Raw genomic sequence first — 15,990 nt, 5'->3', positions numbered from 1 at the left:
GAAGGTAACACAGAGAAGGGGAAGTCATTGTTGTCCGTCCTCTTATCTGCGTTACTTCCTTTATGGGGGATTTTATCACTTTTGACCTGCGTCTGTTGTGTTTCGGCATAGAGTGCACGCGGTACTCCTCTGGAGGCTTCCCTTCGGCACCATGGCAAAGGACGAGGATTAGCACGTTGGAGTGTGCTGCTCACGTGCAGTTTCTTTCCCTGTTCTTTTTACAGCGGAGATGTTAAGGACTAGGTTCCCAGGATCGTGCCCACCAGCAAAGAAATGACGACACCAGACTCTGGACAGCTACCGACATCTACGAGCGACGTTGGCAATCAAACAACCGGCTGGCTTTTGTAGCGTGAGCTACTCTAGGAGAGGTTGAGCAGTTTCGCGTGGCTCCCAAAGAGCTGTGCTGCGCACGTGCGAGGAGCAGTGACGTCACACGGCGCACAGCTGGCGCGCCGGAGCCGCCACTGCGTCCGGTAACGACAAGCTGAAATCTATTTGAAAGGATGCGAGATCCATTTAATAACACCCATTTTTATATTAGCCTCCAAAATATTTTTATTGACCTTTTATGCGGAACGCGATTAAAAGCTTTCGAAAGGTCGATAATACTTGTCAATCGCGGGGTAAGTGCGAATAATCTCATGAAGATTCGTAATTAGCTCGAAACGTTTACAAGAATTACCCCGTTGAAAACCATGTTGGTTTGAAAAAAACAAGGTTGTTAGTCACGAAAGATTTTACAGTCTGAGAGCGAATGATGTGTTCGAGTAATTTACACGATACGCAAGCAAGAGATGTACATAGGTCTGTAATTTACGAAGGAGTTGCAATTGCCGTATTTGTAGGTAGGGATGACACGAGCCTGTTTCCAATCACCGGGTAGCGTGCCGGTAGCAAGTGACTTTTGGAAGAGTGCTCCTAGAAGTTCACCGGGATACATCTGTTATTTTCAGCAACTTTATACTTATTCCGTCCGGACCGGGGCTTGAATTTGGTGGCAGTCGATCTATTGCACTGGCAACTCCCTCACTGGTAATGATAAAAATGTCCGTTAGAGCGGACATGGTAGATATTAACGTATTAGTCAAAGGCATTTCATCTGTGACGACGCTACCAAAGAAATAAACGCCTCTGCTGCCTGCAATGTGTGAAAAACACTACTCAGTTCCGATAATATAGAACGAGCTACATTCTTGGGTTTTTAGGGTTCACTACACTAATATTTCTTCGGATTAGATTTTAAAATGTTACAGATCGTTGTTAAACTATTTAGGTTTGGCTCTCCTGATTTCCCCTTTGCAATGCCTCGAGCATGAACGATAAGACTCAGTCGTCCTGAACACCCGAAAGTTTAGGATGATCATGATGAGCACATAAAAAATCCGACTGCTTTCGTTTTGTTTGCGCAAAAAGGAGAACCATAAGGAAGTCAATAGACTCCATCTGAAAAAAAAAAAAAATTCTTTAAGCAAATTTATGAAGCTTTTGGTAAAGAGCACAATAGGTCAGGCATAGAAAGGTTTCCCAAGCCAGGGCAGCCAAGTTCAACTGAATGCTTCGAGAAAATTTCAAAGACGATGTAAACAATTCTAACAGCAACAGTGGTAGAAGTTTATTGGAAACTCGGTATTAAATAATGTACACGTGGTTGAACACAGGTCCTTGTGAATGAGAGCCGCTTGTCGGACCTGTCTTGGACACGTCCTGTCATCGAGGAGTGCATGCGCCGTCTAGGCACTTGCTGCAACAAAGAACTTCAAATGATGAAAGAACGAATCAAACAGCAAATCAGTTATAAGAAGCAGGTAACCTCAAGTTATTTTCGTTTACCTGCCCCAAAAAGCAACACAACCGGCTGTTTTAATTATGATTGAGTGGTGAAGGCAATTATGCACGAAAGATTAGATAACCTAACCAAAAACTGACATTACAAAAACAAAACTTATAGTAACAGTTAGAAAAGCGGGGTTTTTAGATGTGTAAAACTGAATGGAAATTTGAGAGGAAAAGAATGTGCAGTCTAAAACAGTGTGATTCAACTAAATTAGAAAATGTTTTCTGGGCTTGTACTTAGCCGTAAATATATGTGGTAAACTCATCTCAATTAAGGAAGGAATAAAACGCCACATCGAAGAAAGAAGTTAACCCCTCGATTTTATTGTTCCGATGTTCATATCCTTTTACACAAACCCCATTTTTTCCGGACTGCTGATCCTTATGCAGCAAGAACAATATGGCCGCGCGCTTACGTAGCCAAGTCGGTAGCGCGCTTTTCCGACACTCACGTGGCTCGTGTTGGATTCTAGGAACTGTGCGTTTCTATCGTTCTCGACGCAAGAAGAAAATTCGAGAAGGTTAAAGAAACGTCTAGCTTGCACATGTTTATGGTGCATAGTTTTAGATTGATCGAGGGGAAGTACTTTAGGCTTCCAGTGAAGGCATAAAAGCTGCACCGCGGCGTTCACGTCAGTCTCGCCCCAGTGCCCGACCTTGCTGTTACGCCGCCATCGGCGCTAGCCTTTTTCTATGTTATTTTGGGCCCAAGTTCGCGCCATTAAACGTTTCGTTTCCTTCAGTCATTCGGTGTCTCATCCATTGTCATTCGTGACAACAGCAGACTATTTCTTGTGGTGAAATTTCTGTGAAATAGCAAGCCAAATTTAGGTTCTTTAAAGTGAAAGTACTGCTGCAAAGGAAAGAAATCCACTATTTCAGAACGACTATAAATGTTAGCAGCTAAAGGTATGTTGTCTGTGTTGGTACTTGCAAAAATATACTTTAGGCAAAATTTTTGATGTTGTAGGTTTAGTTCTTTAGCGGAAATTCACAATATTCTACAAACTAAAGCCAAGCAATATTAATATCTAATATCTCGGAGTCATAAAGGCAAGCTGGTACTGAAGTGGTAATGAAACGAAATTCCAGCTCCTAGTCAACAATGATCTGCAACCCCCAGAGACACCAATTCTTTTGGAAAAGACACCAACACTTTGTTTAAGACGAATAAACCGATTACCACATTGCACTTGGTGGATGTTACGAAAGCTGCTTCGATGCCGTTACGTCCACATTCCCATGAAACAGCAAACTACGCGGAAATACGGCGGCAAGCTGCGTGCGCGCGCACCCTATCGAACTTTGTGAAACCGTATTTTCCTCCTCTCCCGCGTCTATTCAACGATAAAATATTCATCTCCTTGGGGAGACTGGACGAGACTGAGACGAGGAGGCCAGTGAGGTTTGTGGCGCAGGTGAGTCATGATGATGATGCAGTTCATGGAAAGCAGCAAGCGAGTTGTACAAGAATGACGATAATAATCACCAAACCAGAGCTCGGGCATCTCGAACGGCAGGCTGTAACGCGTTGACGCCACCGAGTGACGAAGCACGCAACAGCCTTCCCGTATCCTTGCTCGTTCTGAGAACACCGGTGCCAAGAATGTGCCGAGTCTCCAGTGACGCACCGCGCTGCCCGATGAATGCTCTTGAAGAGCTCGCTTCAATCGACCGTTTAGAAAGAAAAATCTAGCCATTCGTTCAAAGTACAAAGATGCGATTGTCATTAGCGCGTATGTTGCATGATCACGTTGAACGGGCGTGATAGGCATACATATTATTTCCTTCAGTGCATTTGTAAAGAGACCACGAAATATTTTAATATTAAATGCCACAATCATAGTAAAAAAGAAAACGCACTTACCTTCGTTCTTATTTCTGCTTTGAACACGGTCCAAATCCGAATTGAAAATTGTCAATGGCGATCACCCCTTTGGCGCGACTAGTCGTGTAGGCTTCGATGAAGAACTGCACATCAGAAAAGGTAGAGCAACATCAGGTAACGGCACAGCGCATGGTCCACGAGGCCGTGTATTACGAGCAAGAGGTTTGGCCGTTCACGTAGCGCGGGAGATAGTGCTCGTAGGCCACTCGCAGAGCGTGCAGCACTAAGTATCCGACTGCGGCGCAAGGTGTAGAGTGAAAGGCAGAATATGCTCAACAAATATATTTTTTGTTTCTGCAGGTTTCTCGTATATAGCTACGGCTTTAAAACGAGAGTTAGCACGTAGCAGGCTGTCTTAGGAGCGTCGTACTGGATTCACGGCAGACTCACTCGCACGTCCTGGTGCGCGGCCATGGGAGACGCGAAGTGCCTCCAGCCGGGCCCGTCTTTGTCCAGCCTGAACAGGTGCCGGTTGACGGTGTCCTGGGCCACGATCTCGAGCCTGTCGGCGCCCTCGCCGGACACGATGTAGGAGATGCTCAGGCAGGCCGTGGCGTTAGGGTAGCCCGGCAAGTAAGGCGTGATCAGGCGAGACACGTTGTAGCCCACGTTCTCGGCGTGGACAACCATGTAGCGGCCTAAAAGCAGGAAAAAAAAAATAAGATTCTGAGTTAGTTACATCGGGTCACCATATATGACACCTTCGCTCGCAATCACAGAGAGGACCTACGGGGTATAAGTAATGTGTTATTTGTACCTATAGCCGGTGACAGGTCAACGGGGTGAGCTCCTTTCACCTCTCTAGCACAGTGAACGCTGGAGTCCGGCAAGTAGCCAGGGGGGAGGCTTATGCCCCCCCCCCCCCCGAAATCTTCTATTTTGCTGGGGCCTCCTCTCCCCGCACCCCCTCATACAGCATTTTGGCATGGGCGTATCTATATCACCACATGTCCGTCGCTGTGTGCGTTATTTTGTTTACATGACACTACTAGAGGCTCGTTACATGGCACGTAACCAGCGTCTCGGTAGGATCATGGCCCAGGGGGGGGGGGGGGGAGGCTCTGCACCCCCCCCCCCCCTCTTCCCCGGACCTTACCAGGGGGGGGGGGGGCACGAGCCCCGATGTAAAAAAAATTTAAAAGCTCTAACAAAGACGAGGACGAAAAAGGAAGGCGAACAGGACAGGGAGATTATAGACCAGGGAGATTCTAGAGGCAGAGTCTATAGCGCGCTTGGGGGAAGAGTGCGTCAGCGCCCCGTCAGTCCTTTTGTCGGCTAAAGAATTAGATTTCCTTTCACAACGACAGCATCCGCGATGATTGTGCGGGTTTCAGTGGGGTGCTATTGGTTTTGTGCGTTTCCTTTATTTGATCGAGTATATAGGCTGCGCCTTGACGATTAAAACTTCAGTTGTAAGTTCAGCGGTTGTTTGCCTTTCTTCCGTCCCGTCTTTTTCGCTGTGCGTTTTAAATAATCATGCCTTACCACCACGCCTAAGCTTCCATTCTGAATAACGGCACATATACATACGTGGTCTTCGCTACAACTTCCGTGAGGACATCGCGGAATTCGCGGGCATAATCTTCAGCACGCTTCTTTTTCCTTCCGATTCTGACGACATGACCGTCTGAGGACCGTACAAGCACCAGCGGAATGGCAAAAAAAAAAAAAAAATCCATTGTATTTATGTTTTTAATTACAGGAAAGTTTGAGAGAGGGTGTTAAGAAATGTATTAACGGCTTTCCTCGGTGTCCTCTGAACTGCATGACACCCTAACTTTTTTTAGGACCAGGAACTTGACAACCTAAGCCCGATCACAGGAAGGGCACAGATGTCCCGCGAAGACCCATCCAAGACCTCTTTTGTTGCATGTTGAACCTTGGAAGAGGGCAATCACGAACACGTGACACAATGTCGAACCTTGCAAAGCCCTCTCTCCCCTCAACCCCTCTCTCCACCCACCTCGACGCGGCCCTAAAAAACTATCCTTTTTCGGTTAAAATCCGAATATTAGGAAACGGATTAGACGTACTTTTATCGGTTTAAACCGAAAACGCCGAACCTACAAACTGACCATTTTCGCTACAAACTGAATTTCCGAAAACGGATTTGGCGTACTTTTATCGGTTTAAACCGAAAACTCCAAACCCCATCTTTAGGTGCCCGCCGGACCAATCAGCCGCCTCCCTCTTATCACGTGACCCAGCTCTCCGCGCGTGCTTATGTCCGGTAGAGTGGTGCAGTGGCGAAAGTCAGGACTGGTCCAAGAAGGGCGTAGCTTCCACTGCGCTCTCAGCTGAGGGGTGAACGGCATACGTATAGCTATGTCCCTTTGTTCAACAATAGTATTCATATTTTTGTCAGCTCTAATCCCGATCTCAGTTAAAATTATACTGTCCCCCCCCCCCCCCCCCCCCCGAAAAAAAAAAGAAAAAAAAAAGATTTGATTTTCATTTAATAACCAGGCCTGTACAGCTCCAGCATTCATAGGAAATAAACATAACGACTTTTTAGCTGCCAACGCTTGATCGCAGTAGGATTAACTAACGACAAATCCTCATATCGAAGTCACGAGCTGTGTTGGTTTACCTTAATGGCCGGTGTAATAATATACACAGAGCACAATAATGTCGGAGGAGGGTACAGGTCCCTATTAAGGTTAGAGACGTAGTAAAACGAATCAGGGAAAACTTACACATTAACTTGCGACTTGTATGGCTATCGAGGGTTATGAGAAGAGCGGTTCAAATTGAATAGCACGGTCGACCCAGGGGCTTCACTTTTAAAAGAACAAATTCTGGCTTTCGCTAGCATTGTGCAAGCTGTAGATGAAACAATAAAATGCCACACGGACCACTATGTTAACAAACCTAGAGCAAATCATGCAACAAAACTTTTTTCGAGAAGGCTGTAGTTGCATAGCGCAGCAAGACGAGTTGCGGTAGCACAAGAAGCACAATAGAAATTTGTGCTTCTTGTATCCGGTCAGCAAGTGAGCAAATATAGTCTAGACATAATATGACTAAAAAGTTGAAGCGGGCAATCTCCAGATGGTAGTCACCTTCTCGGTTTTGGAGCCCATTTTTCTCCGGGTTGAAGTGGCGTCCGATGTTCTTCTGATTGCGCATGCCGCAGTTGTGGTTCTCAAAGGTGCAGGAAAATAACATCACGTCGGGTTCTGCAAATTCAGACGCGCTGCATGTAATACGAAAAATTTTGCGATCTATGTAATTATCAGGGGGTATAAGAGCAAAATGTCATTGATGAACAGGATATACTCCCAGGAATAGTCAAGGTAAAAATGAACTTGCGTATCTTAATTACCGGTTCGCCGTGTTACGAGACATTTTAATGTTGCTCAGTCTGAAATGTCGTGCAATAGAGAGAAAAAAAAAAATAAAAGGACGGTGAACAGGCGTTCTCGAAAATTGAACTGTCTCCATGAGGCGAGGCATTCGTCAAACTGCAAAAACTGTAGCTTAAAGGCCGACGACCAGGCGCGAGATTCTGCAAGGCGGAAGATCCCCCTCACCATGGGGAAGGAAGAGACAGGCAACGGTGAACAGGGTAGAAATGGGGAGAGGAGGAAGCGGGGGAAAGGGGAAGGCGCGAACCGGTCGTCGGTCTTCAACACTGCAATAAATGTTCCGTTTTCGCAAGATTTTTTTTTCCGCAAAAACAGGGGCAACAAGGGTGCTAGAGATAACGCAGTAAAGTAAGTCATTAAAGTATTAATATACAAGAATTAATTGCCGACGATATAAAGCAAGCTGCAAGGGCAGAACTGTTTGACGGAATCGGTGTTTACTTTTCATTTTCTCGAGAAAAGAAAGATGCGATGCAGTTGACCCGACACGTGACGTTATGTGATGTCAGGCATAGAGTTATTATAATGTACGCTAGAGGGTCAAGTGGCGCTAGTGTGCTGACGCAAATTGAAGCAGACAGCAACGAGTCGAAAATTGACTTCCGGTAATGCATTTCTATGGGAAAAAGTGAGTGCATTTTCTCTCTGCGCTCGATCATAAGAGCAAATATCCCGAATAATTCGTACGTACTAGGTAGCTTGGAACATTTCTCAGTCAGGTCGACGAAATAATTGGTCAGTTACGGTGTTTTTCTTTCAAGTTCATCGCATTAAAAACGGTGCTAAAACAGCTTCGTACGTGTATTTATGTGCACTGTCGGACACTGTTAGCGCGAACACGACGTTGAAGCTTTTATTAAGAAAGACGGCAAGAACGACGCACTAACACCGGATCAGTAACTACACGTGCATATACGATCAAAATTAATTGAAAACCACGTAATCTATTCCTATTTTAAATAAGTAAGTACCGTTTTATTCTTTCTGCTCTGAGCGAAGCTGCTTGTTCTACGTTCAAAATATCACTCGCACGCTCGAAATCTTTGAGAACAAGTGCCCGATAAAAGCTGCCCGGCAGAGAAAACAATACGAAGAGACAACTTTTATAGCCCACGGACTTTATTCTCTACGTTTTGAATGTTTTTATCCGCTCATACACGACGGGGTCATTTTTATATAGTGACAGGACTGGCATATCATCAATATATAAGCGTCACCGGATTGCTGGCGAGCCTTGAACACACTCTACATTCCTTTCGATTGTAATTTTGCTTCGAATCGTCGCTTGTTTCTACACACCTGCTGCGGAACACACGTTTGGGACTGAAATGTAGCGAAGTTAAACATCGGTCACTGATGAAGAAAAATGCGCTGACTAAAGCAATTACACTTTTACAGTGTTAATCAAGGTACATACTATTCGGTACGACCCAAATAACCAAAGTGTTCCGTGTTATTTTCCGGCGAAGAGACAAAATGCACGCGCGCTTTCCCATAGGAATACACAGGAAGACTGGAAAAGTAGACTGGTTGCTGTCTGCTTCAATTTGCGTCACGGAAGTCGCATAGACACTAGCGCCAGTTGAACCTCTAGCGTACATTATAATAACTCTATGATGTCAGGTGGTCACGGCATCACCGAAGGTCATGGCGTGACGGGCCATTCATCCGCTATACTTAGCGTTGAAACTGGAGTCACGTGACATTCCGGTGTCACGTGACCTGACATTATCTTACGCAAGTTCACGTGACACCATGACCTGACCTCGGGTCATGTGGCGTCGATTTCTCCGAAACTGACATCACTTTTTTTTCTGAAATTGACGTCAACACCATGACGTAAAATCACGTGACCACGCCACGTGACCTCGGGTCACGTCACGTCATTATATCAAATCGACATCACTTGACCCGACGTTCCAAAATGTTGGGTCACATATTCGTTCGCCAGGCATGCCATTGCACACCGCTTCGAGAAAGAGCTGCTGCATGCTAAGAAGCACCATGAAGTTAAATCGCACGTTGATTGAAATTTGACGCCAATGTGTACGAGTACTGGAATGAAATGTCCGTAATTTAGGGGGCAATTCGTTTTTTCTTTAAATTATGCAAAGTATACATTCGGCCAATTTTGTTCGAAACTCACGTACGCGCTGATGCTGGAAACTTACTGGTGAGCCTGGGCACAGGGGCCAAAGACACGTAGTTGGGCGGAAAAGGTCCCAGTGCCGGCATCGGAACTTGGTGTGGCAGAGACGGCTTCCTTCCGTTGGATGGACTGCCGATTATGTTGGCGGGCGAAGCTGTCGACCAGGGTATATACGTGTGATGGGCAATGATGGCTCCGGAGCGAGATTCCTTCCCCGGTAGACTTGCGTCGCTTCGCTCGGCCACTCCGGCTTCATGTAGAGGGGCATTCCCAGTGGAGAGGTTGGGTACTCTGGCGTCGGCATGCTGAAACAGCAATCGACGATTTATAAGACACTGCAACATATGTGTTTTTCTCGGAGCACACTGGCGGCGTAAAGTTTTGATCATTCGTCAAGATACTGCCGCTCCTAAGTTGGTGGATTCATCGATGGACCTTTCACGAAATGCAACGTTGGAGGCTTCCTCGCTTGGATGATTCATTTGGTCGAGAAGATATCGTCACCAACAAAGTTAGCACATTCCCGCGACACTGAAAATAAACATTCAATGAATGCAAATTGGTTGCATTCAAACTTGAAGACGTAGGTGCCAGCATCTTGCGTCGGGCGACGGTAGGGCGACTAATTCGAAACAGCGTATTATTCTTGCTTCTATCTACCCGGTACGTTCAGGAATATTCCGAACCAGAACATTCGACGACAGCCGAAAATAGACGAACTTTCCAGAAGGGCAGAAACAATGCCGCGCGGGGTTCGAACCCCGCCCCTCAGCGTGGAAGCCGCGTGCGTTGCCAACTCCGTCACGCACATGGCAATGTATAAACAAGCGCCACTTTGTTGTGGACGGGGGAAGAATGCGGAAAAACAAGGTCCGCCATTGACGCCAATTTTCGCTTCAGAAAAAAAAAGAAAAAAGAACGCAGTGACTGAATTTATTTATTGTTGGCATCGTTGTCAAGCGCATTATCTGTGTTGCCCGTTCATTGGCATACGATCTCCACACGCTCAAATACACCGTAGAAACTTTGGAAGAGAGGTGTCTGAACAAAATCAGCTTCGGTGGCGAATTTTCACTCGGGGTTCCCGGATCTCCCGGCAGGGGCACTGACGGTTTGGGGGTTTCAAATCAAAGTGCGTCAGCATCATTGCCGGTGCGTCTTGTAGCGTCTTGTAACGAACGCGACACTACCACGCGGCTAGGGTTAGGCTAGGTGGCGCAAGCTGCCGCCCATTACAAAGAGTATAGCCATTAACATCCATTCATCCAACTTCAGCATGTTTGCCTTTTGGGGCGGGTCGGGTATCCACTAACGATGACGTCATGCCTCGTCTTCTAGGCGGTATTGAGGCCTTTTGGAACACTTCTCCGTATGCGGGGGATCGGTGTCCGAGTGGGCTAGCGCACACCAGCTCGGGGCACGTGGAGCGAAAGCTAGCGCTGCAGAACCCAGGGATCCTGGGCTCAATCCCCATCCCTGCCTGCCTCGATCTGGATGAGCATCGTACCGGCGTGCAGTCGTGTATCACTACCGCGTGATGCACGTTAAAAACCACAGGTTCCTAAGCAGCACAGATGGTCCTCCGGATATCCTCCGGATGTCCTGACGTTCCAGGGATGTTCTGTGGATGTGTATAGGACATCTGTGCTGCTAGGGTTAGCGTTTGTACTGCACTGGCTAAATCGCTCATATACAGCTGGGAGACAAGTCGCCCGTTGAGGCAGACTAAGGGCTGTATAAACATACATACACCCCAATTTTGCACCCTGTAAACATTTCTAAACTCGCGAGTTTGCTCACCTGAGGCGGGTTCTCGAGGTCCCTCCGGTCTGTGGCCAACCCGAGCGCCTCGGAGCGAACCGGAGGGTCGACGTGGGTGTCGTTGTGCCGGGCGTTTACCTGGTCACTTTGAAAATCAATAGACTCCACGCGTTGCATCCCGCCGTAGAGATCTCCAGACGGCGACGACGGGCCCGGCTGCGCCTTGGTGTCGTCGCCAGAGTCGATGACACGCTCGGCTGCTGGGCGGAACTTGAAGCCGAACAATCCGTGAACCACCGGATCTGTGGCGGCACGCGTACAGTGCGTGACACTGTTAGCACGAACGAAACATTGCCATTTTTAGTTGTTGCTTTGTTACACCCCCAGAGCTTTACTCAGAACCACGCTTTCCTGGTGGGAGATCCTCAGAGGGCAACAACGTGGCGGTAAAGGTGAAGCCCCGGTATTGATTCCGTAGTCGCTAAGCTGTCCCAAATAGTCGGACTTGTTTATCGTAATCGGCACATTCTGCCACGAAATATTATGATTTTAATTTATAATAGTTTGTTTTCATCTAGGCTTAATAACTACTGCCACTTAGTCTGGGCATCCACAACTCAAGCAAATCTACATAAAATACATGTCTTACAAAAACGGTTCCTAAGAGTTGTTGAAAATGTTCCGTCTTACTTTCACATGCATGAGTTGTTCGTAAAATATAATGTATTGCCAATTCATAAAATGTACGATTATCGGATTTCTAAAACTTTTAAACAAGAGGTAAAAACTAAATCATCGTTTTTAAAAGGACTAGCTAACTTACAAAGCAATACTACCGCCTACACTACGCGCCATGGTGAGCCTTGGAAGGTTAGCACTTACAGAACAATCTACGGGCAAGATACGTTGAAAAACAGACTGCCAAGGTTACTAAATAGATTAGCTGCCGGAAATGTCGAGCTTTTAGATATTACGTTTAAAGCATTGCGGCGTTATTTCAGCCCCCAGTCGACTTTTCTTATGTAAAAAATGCTGTGTAATATTATTAGACGTGAAACTAGTTGTGCATGTAAGTAATCTTTTTATTTTTTATTTTTTTTCTTGATAGTGCCTTTCAAGATATCCTACAATTGCGTGGTTGTTACGTAATTTGAGTGTGTCCAATATTGCTTCTCTTTATTCTGTTTATCTTGCTTTTTCTGTTGATGCTGTAATCTGTACGGTATGTTGATAATTTTCTTTTTATAGTGCTGCAAATGCCAATGTGGGGGCCTGTGGCTTTGTCAAGCTGGTCTTGTGACCGCTTTTTCCACAAGCCTCCAGTATCATTTACTCTGTATTTGATGCAAATAAAATATCAACAACAACAACAACAACACAGCGAATACGTAACGCAGGAGACAGTCTGAAGACAATGCTTGTGGCTTTCCTTGTATGGCGGTCACAATGGTCATAGAACAACTGTCTGCATACATGTTCCAAGCGTATATGCTTAGAACATGCTTGAAGCGCAGATAATTATGTCATCTCTACAGCGAACAGAATGTCTTTCGTACAATGTACGAGCATAGGTACGAGCAGGAGGACTGCAGTTTTTGTCTGCCTCAATGCACTGCTCGTGATGCACGCGAAAACTCGCGGCTTTCGTCTTCCGACTAACAGATATGACACTGAGTACATGAAGTTCCGTGCAGAAAGAGTTGACTCCACATCAAATGAGACCTCTTCCGGTTTCAGTAGGCCGATCTTAACCCGCGAATATTGCAGAACCTGAACCACCGTTTTGTGCGGAAGGCATACGAGGGAGTCGTTGAACAGATCTAGCCCTTAACAACCTCGCGACAGCAAAAAGCTTGGAAAGCGAGACGAAAATGTTGGTCGACACACTTTTAAGAAAGAACAGTGAGCGCGCAGGCGTTCTTTCTTCCTGTCTGTTTTTCTTCGACCAAGTTTCCCAGCTTTTACTTTGTTGCTTTTGTTTGACAAAAACGCTATTCCGGCGATGCGATCGAGCACTTCTTCGATAATTTTTTTACAAATATATTTTCGATCGATGCACCTATAGCTGCATTGTGCGCCTTGCCCCGAACCTACGTACCCACAGTGCGTATCATATATAACATCGAACAAATGTTCGAAGGACACATCACCGACCTATTCAGTAAATTCAATATACAAAACTAGAGAATTTACTCTGTCACCCTTCTTGCTTTGCTCGTCACACCTCGGAGTCGGTATCCATTGATCCAGCTTAAGTTTTAAGTGCGGAAGGTTTTTAAAGTCGATACAAACAATGGAAGTACCGACGCATTTGAAACATTGAGAAAGTAAACATCTCGACTTTTTTTTATAAATTTAATAACAGTCAGTTAAATGGGGCGCATATTTCCACGCTCGTCAGCGAGCGACCGCGCGCGTGGCCGAGTGGTTACCGTGCTTGACTGTTGTGCAAAAAGTCTGGGTTTGATTCCAGTCAGTGGAATGCTCTTTTATTTATTCTTTCATTGCGTTCTCGTGAGTTCGAGAACATTCTCGTCAGATCGAGTTCTGAATGTTCCAGTCGCCGAACAATCTAGGCCGATTGTTCCAGAACCCAACACGCGTACATAAGGGACTCCGCGCGATGATCTGCAGTCAGTTTTCGCCCAGCGTTCGACTCTGCTGCTACGCCGATTTCGACGCCCGCGACGCTCCGTTATTATCTTTTGTACCCTTTTGTTTTCGGCACAAGTTCGCCACATTAAACGTTTATTTCTTTCTGTTTATTTATTGTTTATTGGCCACCACCCGTGACATTTTGGTGGAGGTGCGGGGTACCGCATGCCCGTGCAGCGTTCCCCTCCCAGGACCCGCAGTGCAAGCCGGACTCCAAGCTCGCTGAGAAGACCACTCAGCGCGGAACCTGAAACTCGGACCAGCCGCCGCACCAAGAGAGAGGATCCAGAGTACGGTTTGCTCCTGGACAAACCCAAGCCGAAGAAGACGACGATGTACAACCAGTCGCAGGCCCCCGCCGCTCCTGCCGTCGTCTACCTACCCGTCGCTCCTCGGATACCGGCTCCCTTCCACGGCGAAAGCCACGAAGACATTGACGACTGGGTCCAACAGTACGAACGAGTGGCCCGTCATAACGGGTGGACACCGGAACAGTGTCTGCAAAACGCTTACTTCACCTTGGAAGCCACCGCCCGGAACTGGTTCGAGAACCACGAAGCTTCGATCACTTCCTGGGAGCAACTCAAGGCCGAGTTGCTAAGAACGTTCACGAACCAACAACGAAGAGAACGCGCGGAAGAGCTCCTTCAAGCGAGGATTCAAGGCCCTAACGAGAGCGTCGTTAGCTTCGTGGAAGATGTCCTGCGACTGAGCAACCGCGCCGATCCCGAAGCATCCGAAACAAAGAAGCTCAGAGTCTTGATGCGTGGCGTCAAGGAAAACATTTTCGGTGGTCTTGTGCGGAGCCCGCCTACCACCGTCGAAGGCTTCATGACGGAGGCCCCCAACATCGAACGTGCCCTTCAAGCACGAGCCACCCACTATCACCGAGTTCCCGGCGTCGGTTCCTTTTCGCCTTCCGGCTGCAACACCACGGACATCCGCGAGATGATCCGAGACGTCGTCCGGGAAGAGATCAAGAAACTTCTACCTGCCGCCGCAAGCCCAGCTTCGCCCTCAATCGCCGAGATTGTCAGGGAAGAAGTCCAGCAAGCGCTGCAGCCTGAGGTTCTCGTCAGCACCGCTCCGGAACCACCGACGTTGAGTTACGCCGCAGTGGCCCGACGGCCACCGCCTCCTCGTCGCACCTATGTCACGCCGCCCCGACGTCAGTCTCCTGCGCCGCAGCACGACCGACGCCACGACGACCAGGTCCAGTGCGCCTGCCCGGAGCCTCGCGCACCCCGCAAGACCGACGTGTGGCGAACGCCCGGCCGACGCCCTCTGTGCTTCCATTGCGGGGAAGCGGACCATACCTACCGCCGATGCCCATACCGACGACTCGGACTACGCGGGTTCCACCCGAACGACCCGCGCCCCCGTCATGGTGAACGCCCTGTCGAGATCGACGAGTACTTGCGACGACCTCAGTCCCCCGAGCCTGCGTCCCGCCGAGAGTTCCGGTCGCCGTCACCGCGACGTCCAGCTTCGCCGATGCACTGACCACGACGTGAAAGCCTGTCCCCCCTCGCTCCTCGCCGGGGAAACTAGGCGCGGCAACCCCTGGAGGTGGAGTTGCCGAAGACGACCGACGCCAAGATCCTCCACGAACGTCGGGGGGCCCCCACTCGAACGCTACCAGAGACCAAAACGACGCCGCTGCAGTGGTGTCCAATAGCCTAAACGTCATCATCGACGGCCACGACGTATCTGCACTCGTGGACACCGGAGCAGACTACTCAGTCTTGAGTGGGAGGCTCTCCCGCCGCCTTCGAAAAGTCACGACGCCGTGGGATGGACCTCAAATACGAACCGCCGGAGGGCACCTCATCACACCCATCGGGAGATGCACTGCTCGCGTCGAGATCCGCGGTGAAACGTGCCCTGTGAAGTTCATCGTTCTACAAGACTGTTCCAGAGACGTTATTCTCGGCATGGACTTTCTGTGTGAATACGGCGCCGTCATCGACCTTGGTGAGAACAGATTGACGCTGCGCAAGCCCGTTCCGTCGTCAGAAAAACCTCAAACAGCGTCAGCCGCCGTCCGAGTCGCTGCCGACCACGTGAACCTGCCGCCGCGATCAAGTGTTGTCGTACCCGTAGTGGCCGATGTAGCTACCTGCGGCGAAGTTGTTCTTGAAGGCAACCTTCAATTACTCCTAGAAAGAGGAATAGGCGTCGCAAGAGGAGTGGCTCAACTTCAGGATGGGCGCACCGTGGTCTTCGTGACAAACTTTCGACAAGAAGCGCAACACCTCACGAAAGGTGCCGCTGTAGGCCACGTCGAGGAAATTCGGAACTCCGCCGAAATCGCCACGATTGCTGAAGAATCA

The 15,990-nt window shown here is 48.1% G+C and overlaps 1 protein-coding gene across 1 annotated transcript; it reads right to left on the bottom strand.

The window, feature by feature from the left end:
* Nucleotides 1–1,583: 1,583 nt before the first annotated feature.
* On the bottom strand, nucleotides 1,584–11,299 carry LOC8025146. The gene is made up of 6 exons (XM_029979345.4): nucleotides 11,042–11,299; nucleotides 9,264–9,546; nucleotides 6,787–6,903; nucleotides 4,115–4,362; nucleotides 3,704–3,807; nucleotides 1,584–1,744 (listed from the first exon to the last, which is right to left on the bottom strand). Exons 1-5 carry the CDS (start codon nucleotides 11,177–11,179, stop codon nucleotides 3,712–3,714), a joined length of 882 nt encoding a protein of 293 aa, XP_029835205.2. The 5' UTR covers nucleotides 11,180–11,299; the 3' UTR covers nucleotides 1,584–1,744; nucleotides 3,704–3,711.
* Between the last annotated feature and the right edge of the window lie 4,691 nt (nucleotides 11,300–15,990).

Source organism: Ixodes scapularis, unplaced genomic scaffold (assembly GCF_016920785.2).
Source record: "Ixodes scapularis isolate PalLabHiFi unplaced genomic scaffold, ASM1692078v2 PGA_scaffold8__174_contigs__length_109621045, whole genome shotgun sequence".
Taxonomy (NCBI): Eukaryota; Metazoa; Arthropoda; class Arachnida; order Ixodida; family Ixodidae; genus Ixodes; species Ixodes scapularis.
The sequence above is the reverse complement of the archived record's forward strand: the minus strand, read 5'-3'. Positions and strand labels throughout refer to the sequence as shown.